Here is a 19,650-nt window from a genome sequence, read left to right as displayed (position 1 = left end):
TGAGAGAACATTTGTCTTTCAAGTCTGTTTTGAAGTCCCGAAACGAGCAGTAAAAATTTGCTCTGTAATTTGTATTTGACTTCACAGAAAAATAGATTGCATTTTATTTCTGAATTCTTTTAACCTTAACATACTTACAATGCCAATTTTAAACTAGATTTGGTGGGGTGCGCCAGGCCCATGCAATAGTGCAACGCTTGGGCGACGCGTGAGAACCCCAGTAGCAAGCTACTGTAGTGGGCCCTCCCCCTAAAGAAATTAATTTAATATCGTGTGGGCCATTGGCCCACGTATCAGATATTAAACTGATAAGAACAGATACTACACTTGATCTTAGCCAAAAGGCCGAGAAAGGTATGCTTGTTCTCATCTCTTGTTTCTTCTTTTATAGGCCCGTTCACTTCCCTACTTGTTTGGTTCAGCCGATGTGGGATTCGCAACGTTCACAAACAACAAACGCTTAAAGGGTGCTACGAGGGATGAATCTTACGAATCTTATAACAAAATTTCAATATCAAATGTTGGTCCAGCAACATTGTTGAGGGCTGCAATTATGAAAAAACAAATCCTGTGCAGGCTTTCTTGACCAAGATGAAGAAATATTCTTAACTTTTTAGAACAGAAAAAACAGTTCATATCAAATTTATCAATGATCAAAAGGGAGAACTTAGCGTGGTCTAGAATCTCAGATTATGTTTAACCTTTGCAGGGCTTTGCGCCTGGCTTTGCATAACCAATTCATTTCTCCCATCAAACAACTACCTTGTAATTCAAACAAATCTCTGTTCTCCATTTGTCAATTTGAACCACAAATGCAGAGGAGCTAATTCACATTATGCAATTGAAAAACATCAACTGTTGGGTTATAGACCAAATCCCATGGTGGGATTCAGCTTTGGATCAAAGAAAAACAGGGTCCCTGCACATTCACTTTGATCTTGGTTTAAATAAGCGAGAAACAAAGTCGGATAAGAATCATAAGATGGAAAACCCAGAACTTTTTAACAGAAAGTTTTCATTTTTCATTCAATTAAAGATGCATTAAAAAGATAAATCAAATTACACATTGACATTTTCAAGCTCACAACAGGCAACTGCTAAATAAAACTCCCACAAACAAACCCAACTATTCAGAGAGGTAAACACTGATCTGCATTATAGTGTCCACGCCATCAGTCGTATGCTGGTCCTCCTGATGAAGGCTCTCAATGGCCGCATACCCAGTAGCCATCTCGTACTTCCCGGTCCCACCAATCACAGCAATGTGAGAAACAGGGGAGGCAGTACGGTGGACCCCAAACAAGCTTATGGTGTCCTCCACCTCATCATGTGCGCCATGTTCGCCATGCAACAACACGGTGAAAGCCATGGTGTGGCTGTTCCCGTCCAACGAGCTTGCCAAGTAAAAACCTTGTGCCTTTCCAAGTACGGCAGAACCCAGCTCGTGTCCTTCGGTCAGCTCGTCGTCGATCACCGTCACTGAGCCGAACATGAGCTTCTGGAGAGTGGCTCCAGTCGGCAGCTGGCCTGCCGTGACGAAGGGTTGGTTGCTGCCGCCACTGACAACGTTGTTGTTGCCGCTGTTCTGGATCACTGTGCTGCTCTGTGAGTTGGTGAGGCCGGTGAGGCCTGCGATGCTTGGGATGTTGTTCTTGTTGCTATCGAGGAAGCCGTTTAAGTTGTTGTTGGTCAACGGGGTCCCGCCGCTGACTGGGAAGATGTTGTTGTTGGCCTTGGAGAAAGGGACGTTGAAAACTGTGTTGGCTACCAGGCCAGTGACCACTCTGACTGATGGGTGTGATCCTCCTAGAATGTCGTGCATGAAGAAGGACAAATGTGGGTTTTCGGCGCCTGGTTTTGCCACGGTGGAGCCGGCGGCGGCTGTTGGGTTCGGCCCAGTTGGTGATGTGGGGATAGGACCTGCCACAGGTGTGGGGATTGGGATTGGGGTACTTGGTGATGTGACAGCAGGACCTACACCGGGTGCCGCCCCAGCAACAGGGGCCACGTCAGGAATGGGTGCTGGCACGGTGGTAGGTTCCTCAGTCTCGGGTTGTGGTGAGTCAGCTTCTGGTACAGTGGTGACAGGAGGAACTACTGGTGGTGCCACATCAGTCTCTGGAATTGGCGAGTCAGCATCATCCTCCGTGTCATTAACGGTTGTGATTGCGGGGGCGATGGCGGGGATTTGGCCACTTGGCAATGAGGCAGTGGGATTTGTCTGAGGATTTGAGGTAGGGACAGGTGTTGGGAGAGGATTGGATGCTTCAGGAAGTGCCTCATCAAGGATCCTAGCTGAGTTGGCATATCCAAGGATGATGGCTAGGACCAATATGTAAAGTGTGGCCTTGAGTGGCTTGGAGGTGGGTAAAAGAGACTTGGCCATTTTCAATGGATTTTGAAGGAATGAATTGTATCAAGTCTTGGCTCTTGAGAGAATGTATTGGATGTCAGTGAGTTGTGTTTGATGAATGAAATGGTTTGTGTTGTGATATATATAGTTTCCTAGAGTCTCTTAAAGTGATGGAGTTGTTGCACCCTTTATTTTGCAGGGTGTCTTTGGTTGGAAAACCAACTCCCATATCAAATGGAATTGGTACTTGTTTTTTTAGTAGTTAAGAACTTAAGGTGGTACTGGTATGAGAATGATTAGGTGCTATCCACTACAGCCTCTAGTTTTGGCATGACCTGAGTGATAAACTAGTGCAGATTTACACAGAGATCATTTACAGTAAAACCATACCATATGCAAATGGTAAAACAGTAAACATATACCATTTCAGGTCTGGAAAAAACTATTTATGTATATAATCTTCTGTCACAACATGTCTGTGGCAGGTGGGAGTCAAAACCAGCTCCATCCATTCCATAAATTTTTGGTTTCTGTCTTCAGAATTAGGGAATGTGATTCTTTGGAACCTGGAAGTTGTTTGTAACGAAAGGTTATTCAGCGTCCGTAGCATAATCATACGCTGCACAAAACAAAACCCGTCTGTGTTCTTTCCAGAGTGGTAATTCTACTGATTCTTTCGGCCACAAGGCCTGCATCAAGTTCATTGTGTTACAATATCAGGTTGTGTCAAGTGGAGTTTTGGTAGACTTGTTCATCAAATTAAAAGGAGTTTAAATCGTAATCAAGTTCTTTCAATTTGTATAAGGCTGTTCCAAAGTTTGAAACTAGGTCATTGTTCATCATCTGGTGTCATAATTGGACAGAAAACTGCACAAGTTCCTTGATAGCATCAGGCACTATAATTTAGTGTGACAAGCAAATAATTTAATTATTATTTTGATTACCCCATGGATTTTGCATTGAAATTCATTGGAGCAAAAATTGGGTGGCCAAGTAAACTTTGCCTGCTGAGGTTCCAACATCTCATATTTAATCTGTGTCACAAATCTGCTCGACCTCTTTCATCCACCAAAAAGAAGTAAGATCCTTTATAGACCCAAATACAGCTCAGGCAATTACAAAACCAAATTCATTAGGAAAAAAAAAAGTTGTCGCTTCATAATTGAAAGGATGTCTTTTTGTAAGGTTCTTAGAAATCTGATAAACCAGAAATCTACAATTATAACAGTTCTCTGAGAAAAAGAACAATTTAATGATCTTATATATATGATCTGCATGACTTTTGCCTAACAAGGTTCCTACTAGTACTAGCTGAGATAAACTTTGAGCCTAAGAAGCTTGTTGCCTTCTTCCCCTGCATTTTCTGCCTTAACTGTGCGTAGCCATTTGCACCCACATACTTCCCAATGCCACCAATTACAGCAATATGAGATCCTTCATGCACATCCGTCCGATGCACCCCGAAGAATCTTAAGCCATCCTTAAATTCACTATCAGCAAAATGTGCAGTCAAGGCCATCATGTGACTGCTACCATCTTCAGAGCTTGCAACGTATATCCCTTGTGCTTTTCCAATCACTTGTGAGCCATAAAACCCTGAACTTTCAAACATGTCCTCATCAATCAGGGTTACAATCCCAAACTCCAGTTCTTGAAGTGTTGCCCTAGCAGGGAAAAATAGTCCGATGCCGGGTAAATCCAGGGTTTGTGTAGTGGGGTTGGTTTCAGGGAGGGGGACTCCTCCATTTGGAGGAAACAGGCCTAATGGCTTTGAGAAGGGCAGCTGACTAGTCACTTTAGTGGTTGCAGGTTTGGACTTGGATGAGGGGTGAGTCACATTAAGCACATCTCGCATTAGGAATGTGATTTCGTGATGGTTGTGGTGAGGGTGCGTTGGGGTTGAATTGTCTAGGCTTCGAGCGGCCACCGCAGACGATTGGTTCGTGGTGGTAGTGACTAGGAGGAGGAAGCAGGCCATGGTTAGCATGGAAGGGTGATTATCCATTTTCATTATTGAGATTGTGTCTCTATCTACCTTGTTGGTAGTTTATTCATCTATAAGAGGAGGAGACATTAGTGGATTTGGTATACATGGGGTGGGTAATTGGAATTAGTTAGATGTGAAATGGAAAAGCCACCAGTGTGTGGGTCTACACTAATTTATTCATAAGTATTATAAGCTACTCATCACTACTTAATAGATAATTAAAGCCAATCCGTGGTCAAAAGTAGAAAGTAATACCAATTAAACTGAACTAACTATCATGTTTGAACTATTTTGATACTTAATCCATTAAATTAGACAATTGTCTCATGTTTTAGAGAACGATTCCATACCCCAAAATTTGTCAATAACAAAGAAACCCTTTTTAAAAATTCACTTTTTTTTTTTTTTTTACAGTTATTTTTTGAACAATTGGACAACATTTAAATTTCACTTTTCGTAAAAAGGAAGGGATATTTATTCTGTCGAGCGTGGCGCTAGGCTGGAACTTTTTTTTTTTAATCATATATTAATCGTATCGCCGCGCGGCTATACTTTGGTTTTTTATTTTTTTTTAAACTAGTATGGCCGGGCAGCTATATTCGGTTTTATTAATGTTTTTTTTTTTTTTAATGTTTTGACACGTCGCGCCTAGGCGGTCCTTTTTTAATTATATATAAATAGTACGGCCGACCGGCTATACTTGGTTTTTTTTTTTCTCATTTAAAAAAAAATAATACAGCCGGGGTTTATTAATTTTTTTAAAAAGAGTATAGCTGGCCGGCCGTACTGTTTTGACACGTGGCGCCTAGGCACTAGTCGGGTCCTTTTATATATATATATATATATATATATATACACATAGTATAGCCGCCCGGCTATACGCTGTTTTTAATTTTTCTATTTTTGTTATTTTTTTAAAAAGTATAGCCGCCCGGCTATACTAGGTTTTTCTAATATTTTTCCAGTAGGAGTATAGCCGCGCGGCTTTACTATTTTTGACATTTGCTCTTTGCACATATAGTATAGCCGCGCGGCTGTACTCGGTTTAAAAAAAAAAAATCAATAACAGAGAAACCCTTTAAAAAAATTTACTCTCTTTTTTCTTTTTGGACAGTTATTTTTTGAACAATTGGACAACATTTAAATTAGACTTTTCGTTAAGGGAGGGATTTTTATTCTGCGGAGTGCGGGTCTTCTTTAATTTTTCTATACAAACACATTCCGATATCTTTACCACAGTTTCAGTCTTTAACTTAATTTTCAAAACCCTAAAATAAAAGGGGCCTAAACCTCGCAAGGTCCTAACTCTACTTCACTACTCTCCAAAACCCTAAATTGCACACTCTGTGAAACCCCAAATTCCTCTGCCATGTATCTTTACAGCCTCACTCTTCAGCGAGCGACGGGCATAGTCTGTGCCATCAATGGCAATTTCTCCGGCGGAAAGGCCCAAGAGATTGTCGTCGCCAGAGGCAAAGTTCTCGACCTTATTCGACCCGACGAAAATGGTAAGATCCAGACTCTACTCTCTGTTGAAATTTTTGGCGTCATTAGGTCTTTAGCTCAGTTTAGGCTCACTGGTTCTCAGAAAGACTATATTGTTGTTGGGTCCGATTCGGGTCGAATAGTAATTCTTGAGTATAACAAGGAAAAGAATGTCTTTGATAAAGTCCATCAAGAAACTTTCGGTAAGTCGGGTTGTCGCCGGATAGTTCCGGGCCAGTATTTGGCCATTGACCCCAAGGGGAGGGCTGTTATGGTCGGGGCCTGTGAAAAGCAGAAGCTTGTTTACGTTTTGAATAGGGATACATCTGCAAGGTTAACTATATCATCCCCCTTGGAGGCCCACAAGTCGCATACGATAGTGTATTCGATTTGTGGGGTTGATTGTGGGTTTGATAACCCCATATTTGCTGCCATTGAGTTGGATTATTCGGAAGCTGATCAGGACTCTACTGGGCAGGCGGCAAACGAGGCACAGAAGCATTTGACTTTCTACGAGCTCGACCTTGGGCTTAACCATGTCTCTAGGAAGTGGTCGGATCAGGTTGATAATGGTGCAAATTTACTGGTCACAGTTCCTGGAGGTGGGGATGGGCCAAGTGGTGTATTGGTCTGTGCGGAAAATTTTGTGATTTACAAGAATCAGGATAAACCGGATCTTAGGGCCGTGATTCCCAGGCGTGTAGATTTGCCAGCTGAGCGTGGGGTTCTTATAGTTTCAGCAGCTATGCACAAGCAGAAGTCAATGTTCTTTTTCCTTTTGCAGACAGAGTATGGGGATATATTTAAGGTTACTCTGGACCATGATAATGACAAGGTCTCAGAATTGAAGATCAAATATTTTGATACAATTCCAGTTACTACTTCAATGTGTGTGTTAAAATCTGGGTTTTTGTTTGCTGCGTCAGAGTTTGGGAATCACTCTTTGTACCAGTTCCGAGCAATAGGCGAAGATCCTGATGTGGAGTCTTCCTCAGCTACATTGATGGAAACTGAAGAAGGTTTCCAACCTTTGTTTTTCCAGCCTAGAAGACTTAAGAACCTTGTTAGGATTGATCAGGTTGAGAGCTTAATGCCGATAATGGATATGAAGGTCAATAATCTCTTTGAGGAAGAAACACCTCAAATATTTACACTTTGTGGGCGGGGCCCTCGTTCATCCCTCAGGATTCTAAGGCCCGGTTTAGCTATCAGTGAGATGGCTGTGTCAGAGCTTCCAGGTGTACCGAGTGCAGTCTGGACAGTGAAAAAGAATGTATCTGATGAGTTTGACGCATACATTGTGGTGTCATTTGCAAATGCTACCCTTGTGCTTTCAATTGGTGAGACAGTGGAAGAAGTTAGTGACAGTGGGTTTCTTGACACTACCCCATCACTTGCAGTTTCTTTGATAGGTGATGATTCTCTCATGCAAGTTCACCCAAATGGAATTAGGCATATTAGGGAAGATGGACGTATTAATGAATGGAGAACTCCTGGAAAGAGAACGATCGTCAAGGTTGGCTCTAATAGACTTCAAGTGGTTATTGCTTTGAGCGGCGGAGAACTTATATATTTTGAAGTTGATATGACGGGTCAATTGATGGAGGTGGAGAAGCATGAAATGTCTGGTGATGTAGCTTGTCTGGACATTGCCCCTGTACCTGAAGGGAGACAGAGATCTCGTTTCCTTGCAGTTGGTTCATATGACAACACTATTCGTATTTTGTCATTGGATCCTGATGACTGTATGCAGATTCTGAGTGTGCAAAGTGTTTCTTCAATTCCAGAATCTCTCCTATTTCTTGAGGTTCAGGCATCAATTGGTGGGGAGGATGGTGCTGATCATCCTGCCAGCCTTTTCCTTAATGCTGGTTTACGTACTGGGATTCTGTTCAGGACAGTGGTAGATATGGTGACAGGTCAGCTTTCTGATTCCCGTTCACGATTCTTAGGACTAAGAGCTCCGAAGCTATTTTCTGTTAGTGTGAGAGGCAAGCATGCTATGCTTTGTTTGTCAAGTCGGCCCTGGCTCGGTTATATTCATCAAGGACATTTTCTGTTAACACCCCTATCTTATGAGACACTTGAATATGCCGCATCATTTTCATCTGATCAATGTGCGGAAGGTGTAGTTGCTGTTGCTGGAAATGCTTTGAGGGTTTTTACTATTGAAAGGTTGGGAGAAACCTTTAACGAAACTGTGGTTCCACTGAGGTACACTCCCAGAAAGTTTGTTGTTCAACTCAAACGAAAGCTATTAGTAATTATTGAAAGTGATCAAGGAGCATTCACAGCAGAAGAGCGTGAAGCTGCAAAAAAGGAGTGCTTTGAGGCTGCAGGAATTGGTGAAAATGGAAATGGTAATGTGGATCAGATGGAAAATGGTGGTGATAATGAGGATGATCCCCTCTCCGATGAGCACTATGGCTATCCTAAGGCAGAGTCTGAGAAATGGGTTTCTTGCATTAGAGTTCTTGACCCCAAGACAGCAACTACAACTTGTCTGCTGGAGCTTCAGGATAATGAAGCTGCATTCAGTATATGCACAGTGAATTTCCACGATAAGGAGTATGGTACGCTTTTAGCTGTTGGTACAGCAAAGGGACTGCAGTTTTGGCCCAAAAGAAGTGTAACGGCAGGGTATATTCATATCTATAGATTTCTAGAGGATGGAAAGTCCCTTGAACTTTTGCACAAGACACAAGTGGATGGTGTTCCTCTTGCTTTATGCCAGTTTCAGGGAAGATTACTAGCAGGCATAGGACCAGTGCTCAGACTGTATGATTTGGGGAAAAAAAGATTGCTTAGAAAATGTGAGAATAAGCTGTTTCCCAACTCCATTATATCTATTCAAACCTATCGTGATAGGATTTACGTAGGTGACATTCAAGAGGTATCTCTTTCTTCTTTCTCAGTAGTTGTATCAGATCTAGAATTTCTTTTACTTGTTATTTGCTTGTGCCTCCTGTTGTGGTACCTTCCCACTCTTACATTTTCTTTGTAGATACATGTTTATCTGTGTTATGCTAGTATCCTATTTTGTGTCATAGTGTCTCTTCATATGGATTATCTAAAACTCAAGTTATTTAACCTTTAGAGGCATAGCGTAAATAAGTAAATAGACGCTCAGAAAAGTTTTTAATTCAGAATCTTCTGCAATGGTCAAATAGCGGAAATTTAGGCTAAGAGGTCCAGATACTAATTGCAATTGACATATCTTGTTGCCTGATATATAATGGGTGCAGAGGTACTGGTACATATGATGACTCTGTGTTTGGTGCTTAGTCTTTAATCTGTGTTTATATCCCTGTATCAACTTTTTGTATACCTGATTTGAGGTGCTTTTTGTGGTCGATTTTTGTATGACGTACAGAATTTTATTCTTCTGGCTTGCTGTTCTTGGTTCACTTCGCAAGGCACTAACTATATTTCCTATGATGTTAATTTATTTGGCAGTCATTTCACTACTGCAAGTACAGACGGGATGAGAATCAGTTGTATATCTTTGCTGATGATTGTGTTCCAAGATGGCTTACAGCGTCATATCATATAGATTTTGACACCATGGCAGGTGCAGACAAGTTTGGAAATGTCTATTTTGTGCGGTTACCACAGGATGTTTCAGATGAGATAGAAGAGGATCCAACAGGTGGGAGGATAAAATGGGAGCAGGGGAAGTTGAACGGCGCTCCCAACAAAGTAGAGGAGATAGTGCAGTTTCATGTTGGTGATGTGGTCAGCTGTGTGCAGAAGGCATCTCTAATTCCAGGTGGTGGGGAATGCATCATCTATGGGACAGTGATGGGTAGCTTGGGTGCATTGCTTGCATTCACCTCTCGTGATGATGTTGACTTCTTTTCTCACCTGGAGATGTATATGAGGCAGGAGCATCCGCCCTTGTGTGGTAGAGATCACATGGCTTATAGATCAGCCTATTTTCCAGTTAAGGTAATCCAGCGGGTGCCTATTTCTAATTATCTGCGAGTAATGTGGAGATATTTTGAATTTTATTGTTCTATGTCTTAATTTAGATAAGCTTATTTTTCGGTTAGAAAGCCTTAATTAATAATTTTGAATCAGTGGTGACAGTATTTTAATTTTGCAGGATGTGATTGATGGAGATCTGTGCGAGCAGTTCCCAACATTGCCTATGGATCTGCAGAGAAAAATTGCGGATGAGTTGGATAGAACTCCTGGAGAGATACTGAAGAAACTTGAGGAAATTCGAAATAAGATCATTTAAGGAAGAGCAAGCTCAAAAGTACCTTCCTGAATTTTACTGTACCTTCAGGTTTAGCATGCATACATCAGATAACATCGTTCTGTCGAAAGGTTCAAGTGGACGAATGCTTGATACTAATGAGAATTTGGTTGACGTGCAGTTTCTCGAGTCAATTTTGCTTCGATTGCTGTTGACTGTAGTTACACTAACAGGACAAGCATGCTAGTGATTGTCTTTTCCTAATATTGCAGGAGTGGATGAATGTTTCTGATTCAATAAATTCAGACGCTGATGGTTGAGACTAAGCCAAGTATATCGTAAGAAGCGACATGCATCTTTGCAGCCATTTAGACAGCATTCCTTGTTGTTGTAATTATTCAGAATAGATTTCCCCCCCTTTTTCCTTCTCAGTTGAACGATGTTAAGCAAGGTTGATTGATGCTACTTTTTTCTCTGTATCTGTTATTAAGCCACTCTGGAATCTGGCACTGAACTTAGATATTGTTGTTGATGTCTGTGATATTTGAATTCATTGAGAGTCTATTTGAAACGTGAGATTCGACTTCTATTTTAGTAATGTATAATTTGGATTTGAATCAAGGAAAAAGAATTAAATATTTCAAATTCAAAACGTTATATTCACTGTCGGGTTCAACTCAAATACTTTGTATTTATATGTTGATTTGCGTACATACTCTTGCAGTCAAGTTCGAGTTCAAATCCCTCTACTCGTTGCCAGTGTGAAGCATCAATGCGAAGTTACTTTTATTGGCAAACTGTTGTTATTTCGTCCAATGAATTTTACAAGTGAAAGGGTGTTTAAATTTTACAAGAAAGAAACAATACTAATATCCATGTTTCTTCTTCTTCTACTTGGACAAATCGTCATTTCCACTTTTCAACTCTCCCTCCAACCTTGAATTGCCAAAAGCACTTCTGTTCTCTAACCAGCTGATTATGTCTGAAAACACAATCTCAATGTTGTCAGGTGTTTCTCCGTAGAGCAGACCATGCCACATATTTGGGTACATCTTCAATGTCTTGTCCTGGCTAGAAGCCACGTCATGAAGCTGTTTGCTGACTGATTTATCTGTCACCTTATCGGCTTCCCCATGTAAAACTAGGAATGGCAAGGTGACCTCTTCAAGCCTCTGCTCAAGATCCGAGCTCACCCTCAAAAGCTCGTACCCGGTTTGAAGCCGAGGCCGGCCTTTGTAACAGTAGGGGTTTTCTCTAATCTGCAATTAAGTTAGAATTATTATTAGCACTGGCCTGCAACTAATTTAGTTGATCATCATATATACATGCACCAAACTAAGTAAGGCAGATATTTCACCTGTTCTCTTATCTCGGGTACTTTGAAAGCAACGTCGATGATATCATTTGTTGGGATTATTTTCCAGGTTGGAATGAACTTGCAGAGCTTTGTCAAAGCACTGATGACGAAAGGAGATGGCCTCAATTCATCTGCAATCTGTAAATAAAAAATGGTTTTAAAAAAACCCCACAAAACGAGTTAGTTCGAGTTTTGATCATTAGGTTGCAATATCTGTAAAGTCCACTAACTAAATTGTATTATTAGAACAAGAAAAAAGGGTGCCTTCGAAAGGGACAGACCACTTTCATTTTGAGTAATTTTAAATAAAACCCAAAAAAGAAAAGTAGTTTTAATTGAAAGTTGGATGAAGGGTCAGCTTTCAGTTGGTTAAAATTATATAATTAAAAAGAAAATTGTTGAATGGAAACGTGATAAGAGTAACATTATTCATACTATAATAGTACCCGAGAAAAAAGAGAGGCTAATCTAGAATTATTCAATTATTGTTAGGATTAAGATAAATTTATATTATTATCAACAAACAGATTTGGTCAACAAATTCATTTTTAAAGAAAAAGAAAATATAAGGATAAAATAACAGAAGTAGTCTTTATGTTGGGGTCCAAATCCAAATTGACAGAGGATTAAATAAATATATAAAAGCAAACAGAAAACTCGGCTTGAGAAACTCCAAATAGAAGGTAGAAAAAGAAGAAAAAAACAAATTAAAAGAAACAGACCTTACACATAGGTGCAACCAAAACTGCACCATCCCAAAACTTTGGCTTTTTCCTGTGCACCAGCAGAGCCACGGCTCCTCCCATTGACTCTCCCAACAGATACCTCATTTTTCCTTTGTTCTCTATGCTTTCTGAATTTTCCACAGCACGTTAATTCACAAGTCAGAACCCAACAAACAAATTTTGACACAACCAAATGACTAAAAAGAAAAATAATTGAGTTGAAGAGATAGAGTGCTAAAATCTAACCACATATGTTTGTGAAGTGATTGGTACAGTCATCCACTACATCATCAAAGTTTTTGACATAGCCTTCAAGGCCTGCTGATTTTCCATGGCCTTCATAGTCAATCCCATATAAGGCAAAGCCTGCTTTGGCAAGCCTGATTGCAGTACCTGGGAAAAAAAAATCAATTTGAAACTCTGTTAATTAATTATCAGGGTTATATATATTTTTCTTGTTGGGTTTTTTTTTTTTTTTTTTTTTTTTTGGAGTTGAAATTTGATGGGAAAAGATACAATAAATTATACAGATATGTGAAGATTAATTTTAATACTCACTGTTCATGGTGATGCTGCATTCCATGGCGTATCCATGACAGATGAAGATTAAGGCTTTGGGTGTGGTGTTTTTTGGGAGCCATCTGCATGTGAAAAGCTTCAAGCCTCGAGAATTTAAGATGAACTCCTGCATATATAATTAGTGAATGGAATTGATTTAGAACACACACGCAGAAACAATATTTGCCAAAAAACAAATCAAAACCCAGCACAGAACAGAACTAAAGGCTAACCTCTTCATATTTGACACCTTCCATATCAGAGGCCTGCAATAATTGGAAAAGAACAATTAGAAAAGCCCATATATAAAACCAAGATGAGAGAGAGAGAGAGAGATAAAATACCATGATGTGTGTTAAGAGTGCTTGATATCAGGAAGAATGCTAAGAGTATGAGTGAGAGAAATATATACCAGATTCAGATGGAAGTTGGCAACTAGAGAGAAGTATTGGGAAGTTGATATTTGTTTATATAGAAAACTCTGGCTTTGCCTGTCCTGGCTAGGATAGGAGAGAGAGAGAGAGAGAGAGAGAGAGAGAGAGAGGGAGAGAGCAAAGCCAATATATATATATATATATATACGCCCGGCCTTGGAGAATTAAATGCGGTCAACTTGGGAAACCCTATATATTTGGACTTTTTGATAAGGTTTAGATAAAAATTATGAAGTGGAGAATAGATGAAAGAAGATAATGGACGTGAGTGAAAATAGCATAAGCCATCAACCTGACAGACACGCCATAGTTGTAAGCTTATATTCTAACATTTTAGTAACTTACAAACAACCCCACACGCTCTTACTTTTATGCATCCAACCCGATTAGAACAACCCAACCCAATTGCTAATATAATACTAAAAGATGATAATAATAAAAATAATTGGTGCAAAGAATTTAAGCATCTTAATTTGGGTTGCTAATAATTATTGCATAAAATAAAAAATATATAATTATAATTTTTTTTTTTTGGTATTGTTTTTTAATTATTATGACGGGCATGTCATATAGTTGGCAAGAGACATTAATTATATACAAACAAAAAGAAACAAACCCAAACGAGATATTGATTGTATTTATTTTTGCACCCGTTTGAGGAGCCCGGATTACCCGTCAAATTGACAAATGGATGACATGGGGGGGAGATCAGTTTTCTGCATTGCAACAACATCTCCCGGTCACCTTTTCTAGAAGTATAATTTCCTCTTCTTTTGATTTTTCTGGTCAATTTAAGGGACACCAGATAAGAAGGAAAGACGGCTATAAAGATAAGTCTCCATTGGCAAGCGGAATTGCCATTTTTTTTTCTTCTTTTTTAGGTGCAAAAATATTTCTCATATTGCAGAAGTGGGTTTGGTGCGCAATTCCTTGTACCCAAATTCAAATCCCCCTTTTCGAACGTACATACTTACCATATTTGATGAGAACTGTTGGAATTGGAGAATCTAATTTCTAAAATGTTTGGGGTCAAAAAAGAGACGTTTCTATTATTTTGGTGCTTTGGACTAGGCACACACGTGGATCAGGAATTCCACGAGCTGCGAGCACCTCCCTTTCTTTTGTTTTGGGGCGACGTGCAATTGTTTACACATGTACAGTATGCAACTTTTGACCCTTCTTTTTATTTTATTTCTTATTTTGTTTGGTTCACACCTTTGAGCCTTCTAAGTTTTATTATTTCATGGATAAAATTTTACTTTCCATAAATAAATAAAAAGAGCTATGAATAAAAGAAATTGTCAACGCGGTTGCAGTGAGAGGCAGGCATCCAATTCCCACGAATTAAAGGACAAACATGTGAGCAATTTATTTTCAGAACATACAAAACAAAAAATTGAGTAGAAATTGGACCCAAAATAATTTGAATTTAAGCTTGTTTCCATGAATATAAGCCAAAAAATATGCATGGCCTTCGCCTGCATAGGGCGAGGCAGATAGCTTTTTTGTTGTTGTTTCAATTTCGTTGGTTATGTGCTTGTAAACCCTACAATGGAGACATGGAAACAATGCAAGGCACCCTATTTAATTCAAAGTTAGATGTCGTGGTTCCAGTGTTTAAGTATTGATGATGATATATTCTCATTGTAATAATAGTTATCTGATCATTTTGATTAATAATTTGAAGACGGTCGGCATTTTGGACTGAGGTGACATCCCACCCCTTGATGTTGAATGAGACTCTTTATCTGTTGTTTCTTTGATGGCCAAGGTGTCTGACCAATCCCATCCCTTTTTTGTCTAATTGAAGATTGCAAGTTGCTGTTAAACCGTGATTGGAGTTGCAAGATTTCTCATGTTTATAGGGAGCAAAGTAGAGTTGTTGACCACCGTGTTAATTTGGGTATGAATTACCTTTTGGACTTCATAATTTTGAGTATGCTCCGACTTATATTTCGAACATCTTATTGGACGATGTGCTAGGAAGGGCCCTTGAGAGGGCTGTGATTTGTTAGTTCTTTCTTCTTGTTTCGTCTTGGCTTTGGCCTCCTTGTAACCAAAAAAAGAAGCGTAATCATATCTTAGATATGTATCACTTGTTATATGATATTACTATCTTACTCAAAGTGTAGAAGACGCATTTATCTTTTTGAAATAAGTGGTATCTCGAGAAAGGGAATCGAACACATAATCTCTCTCAAGTGCACGAGTGAATGCTCTTACCTACTCGAGCAACAAGTCTATTGCTTAAAAACCATCTTTTTATTATTTGAAACGTGTACGAGATAATAATATCTAAACAATGGTGCCAGATTACTTTGAAAGATTCATAAAGAGATTTGCAATCAACATAGAGCTGTGAACATGTTGATGGTGGAGTTTTGATCAGATTAAAATACTGACCAAATGACTCAAATTTCCTTTCCAGTATATTTCTTTTCAGCAGATATCAGTTTCATGTGGGTTTGCATTATTGTATTAGAGTCAATGCGTGTGGACTATGTCATGGTTTGCAAAGTCAGGCCAATTAGAAGGAATCTGTTGGCATTATTACAAAGATAGATTTCCAAAATCAACTTGTTTTGAGTAATTAAACATGCATGATATCACTATCCTATGCAGCTATGCTTTAGAGAGGCTATGACTTATGGGTTAGGTTTATATCGTTATCAATGGATATCTGCATCTGGAATAGACTTGTATCAAAGTGACCATACGATTTCAATGGCATGCTTTGTTATTTAAATTATCGTTTGTCAACCTTTTTTACACTGCACATGCAAGGTTTGTTGCTATTACAATTTACAGTGATATTTTTTGTCATGGAATTAATTAATTATTTGATATAACTAGAAATAAAGAGATAAAAGCCGCAAAGGACCCACTAGTATAGTGATTTGGAGCAATTACTCCCTCCCCAGAAGAGGTCATGGACTCATGAGTTTGACTTTTAGCATCAATGTGTAATATGTGTGAGTATATTATCGCCTCTTAATAAAAAAATTCCTTGAAAAAAAATAATTTCCCAGTCCACACATTCTGAAAATATCTAACTTCCCCCTAACCCCCAAGTTCATCGAAGAAGAATGGGCCGCATTGATAGGACTAAGGCCAGGTCCTCGTAATCTTCCTCCTCTTCAAGCCTTATGGGCAAGTTTCAACCCATTACTAGAATCCAAAATAGATGGCAAAAATTGGATATATAGTTACTCTTACATCCGAAGTCAAAGTAAAATTTTGCTTTTTTGTCAGGGCGAACTCGGTTTACTCTCCTCTTCATCTCCATCCTCACTATTGTCCCATATCTTATCAGGAACGGGTATTAGAATCCCCTTGGGATACCGACTTCCCCATCATGGATGAGGCTTCCCGTTCCATTCATAAACTTTAAATTTTAGGATTAACAAAATATTTACTAAGCTTCTCTAGGCATGGGCTTTGGGGTATAATCAAGGCTGATGGGCTTCATGAATAATTGGGCCAAACTAGTGCCTGTTTGTGTGGACAAACACTTTGCGATTAAAAAAAAATCAGAACCCAAATCAAAATAGCCCAATCTCACTCAACCTAAAAGTCCATAAAGCCGGGGTATATATAAACCCACTAAACCCATGAACGCTCGTAGTTAGGGTTTCATTTTCCCGTGAAGCTAAGAGAGAGCCGCCGTTGCAGAACTCACAGAACACAGCAATGGGTAATTCCAGTTTCTCTCCTTGATTGTGTTTCGTACCAAAAAATCGTCGCTTTCTCTGATCTTTGTTTGTTGTTTGTAAAATGTGACAGCGAGAATCAAGGTACACGAGCTGAGGCAGAAAACAAAGGCTGAGCTTTTGAACCAGCTCAAGGATCTCAAGGCAGAGCTTGCCCTACTTCGCGTGGCCAAGGTCACTGGTGGAGCACCCAACAAGCTCTCCAAGATGTAACTAACAAAACCTTATTTTTTGTTTGTGTTTTTGTTTTCTTAGTGATTTTTGTATTTAAATTTTTGTGTGTATGTTTGTGCAGCAAGGTTGTGAGGCTATCGATCGCCCAAGTGTTGACTGTGATATCACAGAAGCAAAAGTCTGCCCTGAGAGAAGTGTACAAGAACAAGAAGTTCTTGCCTCTAGATCTGCGTCCCAAGAAGACCAGAGCTATCCGCCGAAGGCTCACTAAGCACCAGGTACTTCAAACTTTTTTGTTTGCTTTTACTTATATTTGTGGACTGAAATTGAAATGATGAACCAGTCTGTAGTGGCATTTGATGCAACTGTTTGTTATAGTTTAGCTGAAGTTCTAGCACATTAAGCACTGAACCCAACATATATTATGAACCTTTGTATGATATGCATTGGATTTTGTAATTTCAACGAAAAACTGTAGTGCCCAGTTCATTGTGTTGGGGTGTGATTTTGTTATGCTATTGTTTGCACAGGCATCTTTGAAGACCGAGAGGGAGAAGAAGAAGGAAATGTATTATCCCTTGAGGAAGTATGCCATTAAGGCATAGAGTGTTGGATCAATTACGTTAGATCATCTTGGTACCTTGCTGTAATAGAATCCTTTTGTTCACAAGTTTTGGATTTACTTTTGATTAAGAAATTAGACCTGAGATTTTGATGTTTAATTGTTCTTGTCTGGGTTTGGGGAGGCATGTCTTGCCCAAATCAACTTAATTTTCTTCGGGTGCAATGATAGTTAAGATTCTGTTCATGTTTGATAAATGACTTGAGCTCATTATTCTTATATTGGCTGATTTACTGAAAGCATTTGGCCATCTTTATTTTTAGATTTCATTCGGTTTGGTTAATCTGTTTTGGGAGACTTTTGGCTGGCTGCTTCGGCTTAAGGCTTTGTTTGGCATCGGGGTGTGTCTATGTGATGTCTCATTCCCATTCTTGGGCCTGAACTAGGTTTATTCTGAAAATAATCCAATTGAAAGCATTTCCAGTGCTGTTCTTACAATAGGTTTGTTTTATGAGATCACTATTTCCTTTGTTATATTTATAGATGATCCCTAATTTAGTACACTGGAAGCTGTCGAATTGATTACAAGTTTGTCTTACAAGTAAAAAGATCCTGGCGTGATTTCAAATGATCAATGTCTGTTGTGCTTGTCTCCAAATTACCAATTAAGTGTTGATGCTCTTTGATCTTAGATTGGAAATACTTTAGTTCTGTGAGAAGTGCCAGTGTTTTAAAACCTTGGCACTTGCTACTGATGCCAAGAGATTTGGTCTTGCAGCCGTTGCTGCATTCCCTGTTGCTAGTTTTCAGTTTTCCACCACTTTCACATTCAGATGTAGGTTAAGTTCCTTACATTGCCTCTATCGATGAGGCTGTGTTTGCTGCTTCTCTTGTGAATGTGCAGTATTTAACATTAGGGTTCATTTGACCCTTGATTCTTTGTGATTCTTAGGCATGTGACCTTTTCGCGGGCTTTGTGTCATTGGGCTTCTAGTCTTGTTGTTAGACTACGTTTGGGCCCTTTGGTTTATGGGTGTAAGTGTTCCTCGTTCCATCTTCTGCCGAAACAAAAAAAAGGATGGGAAGGTTCCTTCCAAGTTTGTTTGACCAAATTTTTATAGGAAAATCGCGGGGTGACAAGTCATATCCTTAGTAAATAAGAACACATTCGATTGTCAGACAAGATTGACATTTATCCATAATCCTTGAGGTTTTGTTGAATGTTTAATTTTCTTCGCCGAATATTTGTATTTTGTAGGTGACATCAAAACCCACCATTTTTAAACCTTGAAATGGATGTTTCATTTTAAAAATGAATGGCTGCCTACTTCAAACTTCAAATAAATATAAGAACAAGTCAAATGGGATGGGATGAACGATCCCTGTTCTGTGGCGTGGCTGTTCAATCAACTAATTTATAATTAATTTCCAGCTAACTAATTTCTTCAAGGAAAGTCAAACAATTTATCTACATTTTTTTTTGTCCAGTGCTTACGAATTATTGAGGACAAAAAATTAGTTAGCACATATGGTATGCTTCTCAATTGTTTGTGCCGTCTGAACAATTAAACAAGTCTTGAAATTGGGTTTTTTTGTTTTGTTTTTGGGTATTAATTAGATAAAGAAACATAAACAAACTTTCAAGAAAAATAACCACTCGAATTTTTATTTATTTATTTATTTAATGTCAAATGACTTGACAGTGTTTTTGTTTTCTCGAATCCGATTCAACTTATTGATTTAATTTATTTTTAGCAATATCTGACACGTCATATGTATTGAAAAACTGAGATTTGTTTTGATGAAACTTGACTTATTCATCAAAAAATAAATATAAATAAATAAAACTTGGCTTAGAATCACAGCCTTACAATTAGTGTATTAATGTCAACAAGTTCTAGCCGAGTGAAAAAGTACATTGACTTGCAGGTTAGAGATCTCATATACGAACTCCCATGATACCTTGATTGTGTGTAAGTGATAAACCCTCCTCCCTCAAAAAAAAATCATTGGCATTCTATTGCGGCGTTTGACAATTTCTTGGCTCTTTCTTCAACCTCATTTTTATATTACAATGAAACCCAGTTTTTGTTCTCTTCCCTCA

General features: G+C 39.0%; 5 protein-coding genes and 1 non-coding gene across 8 annotated transcripts; 2 read left to right on the top strand and 4 right to left on the bottom strand.

The window, feature by feature from the left end:
• Positions 1–162: 162 nt before the first annotated feature.
• Positions 163–358, bottom strand: LOC117620464. Its single transcript, XR_004584800.1, has one exon. It is a non-coding gene; the product is annotated as a U2 spliceosomal RNA (small nuclear RNA).
• A 768-nt stretch (positions 359–1,126) lies between these two features.
• On the bottom strand, positions 1,127–2,386 carry LOC117617632 (dirigent protein 24-like). Its single transcript, XM_034347086.1, has one exon. It carries the CDS (start codon positions 2,384–2,386, stop codon positions 1,127–1,129), a length of 1,260 nt encoding a protein of 419 aa, XP_034202977.1.
• Positions 2,387–3,611: 1,225 nt separating this feature from the next.
• Positions 3,612–4,331, bottom strand: LOC117618360 (dirigent protein 25-like). The gene has a single exon (XM_034347945.1). The coding sequence runs from the start codon at positions 4,329–4,331 to the stop codon at positions 3,612–3,614; it is 720 nt and encodes a 239-aa protein (XP_034203836.1).
• Positions 4,332–5,525: 1,194 nt separating this feature from the next.
• LOC117617624 (spliceosome-associated protein 130 A) lies at positions 5,526–10,664 on the top strand. Of its 2 annotated transcripts, XM_034347078.1 has the most exons (4): positions 5,532–8,718; positions 9,282–9,773; positions 9,931–10,086; positions 10,208–10,664. In XM_034347078.1, the coding sequence occupies exons 1-3, from the start codon at positions 5,710–5,712 to the stop codon at positions 10,066–10,068; spliced, it is 3,639 nt and encodes a 1,212-aa protein (XP_034202969.1). In that variant the 5' UTR covers positions 5,532–5,709; the 3' UTR covers positions 10,069–10,086; positions 10,208–10,664. The 2 variants fall into 2 exon arrangements, with proteins under 2 accessions (XP_034202968.1, XP_034202969.1); XM_034347077.1 differs by having other exon boundaries at positions 5,526–8,718; positions 9,931–10,664.
• Positions 10,665–10,694: 30 nt separating this feature from the next.
• On the bottom strand, positions 10,695–13,172 carry LOC117617636 (caffeoylshikimate esterase-like). 2 transcript variants are annotated; one of them, XM_034347090.1, is made up of 7 exons: positions 13,011–13,172; positions 12,900–12,932; positions 12,667–12,793; positions 12,355–12,501; positions 12,106–12,236; positions 11,384–11,521; positions 10,695–11,285 (listed from the first exon to the last, which is right to left on the bottom strand). In XM_034347090.1, exons 1-7 carry the CDS (start codon positions 13,011–13,013, stop codon positions 10,917–10,919), a joined length of 948 nt encoding a protein of 315 aa, XP_034202981.1. In that variant the 5' UTR covers positions 13,014–13,172; the 3' UTR covers positions 10,695–10,916. The 2 variants fall into 2 exon arrangements, with proteins under 2 accessions (XP_034202981.1, XP_034202982.1); XM_034347091.1 differs by having other exon boundaries at positions 13,079–13,162.
• Positions 13,173–16,673: 3,501 nt separating this feature from the next.
• Positions 16,674–17,835, top strand: LOC117617639 (60S ribosomal protein L35). Its single transcript, XM_034347096.1, has 4 exons — positions 16,674–16,794; positions 16,884–17,019; positions 17,106–17,262; positions 17,515–17,835. The coding sequence occupies exons 1-4, from the start codon at positions 16,791–16,793 to the stop codon at positions 17,587–17,589; spliced, it is 372 nt and encodes a 123-aa protein (XP_034202987.1). The 5' UTR covers positions 16,674–16,790; the 3' UTR covers positions 17,590–17,835.
• The last annotated feature ends 1,815 nt before the right edge of the window (positions 17,836–19,650 follow it).

Source organism: Prunus dulcis, chromosome 2, assembly GCF_902201215.1.
Source record: "Prunus dulcis chromosome 2, ALMONDv2, whole genome shotgun sequence".
Lineage (NCBI taxonomy): Eukaryota > Viridiplantae > Streptophyta > Magnoliopsida > Rosales > Rosaceae > Prunus > Prunus dulcis.
The sequence above is the reverse complement of the archived record's forward strand: the minus strand, read 5'-3'. Positions and strand labels throughout refer to the sequence as shown.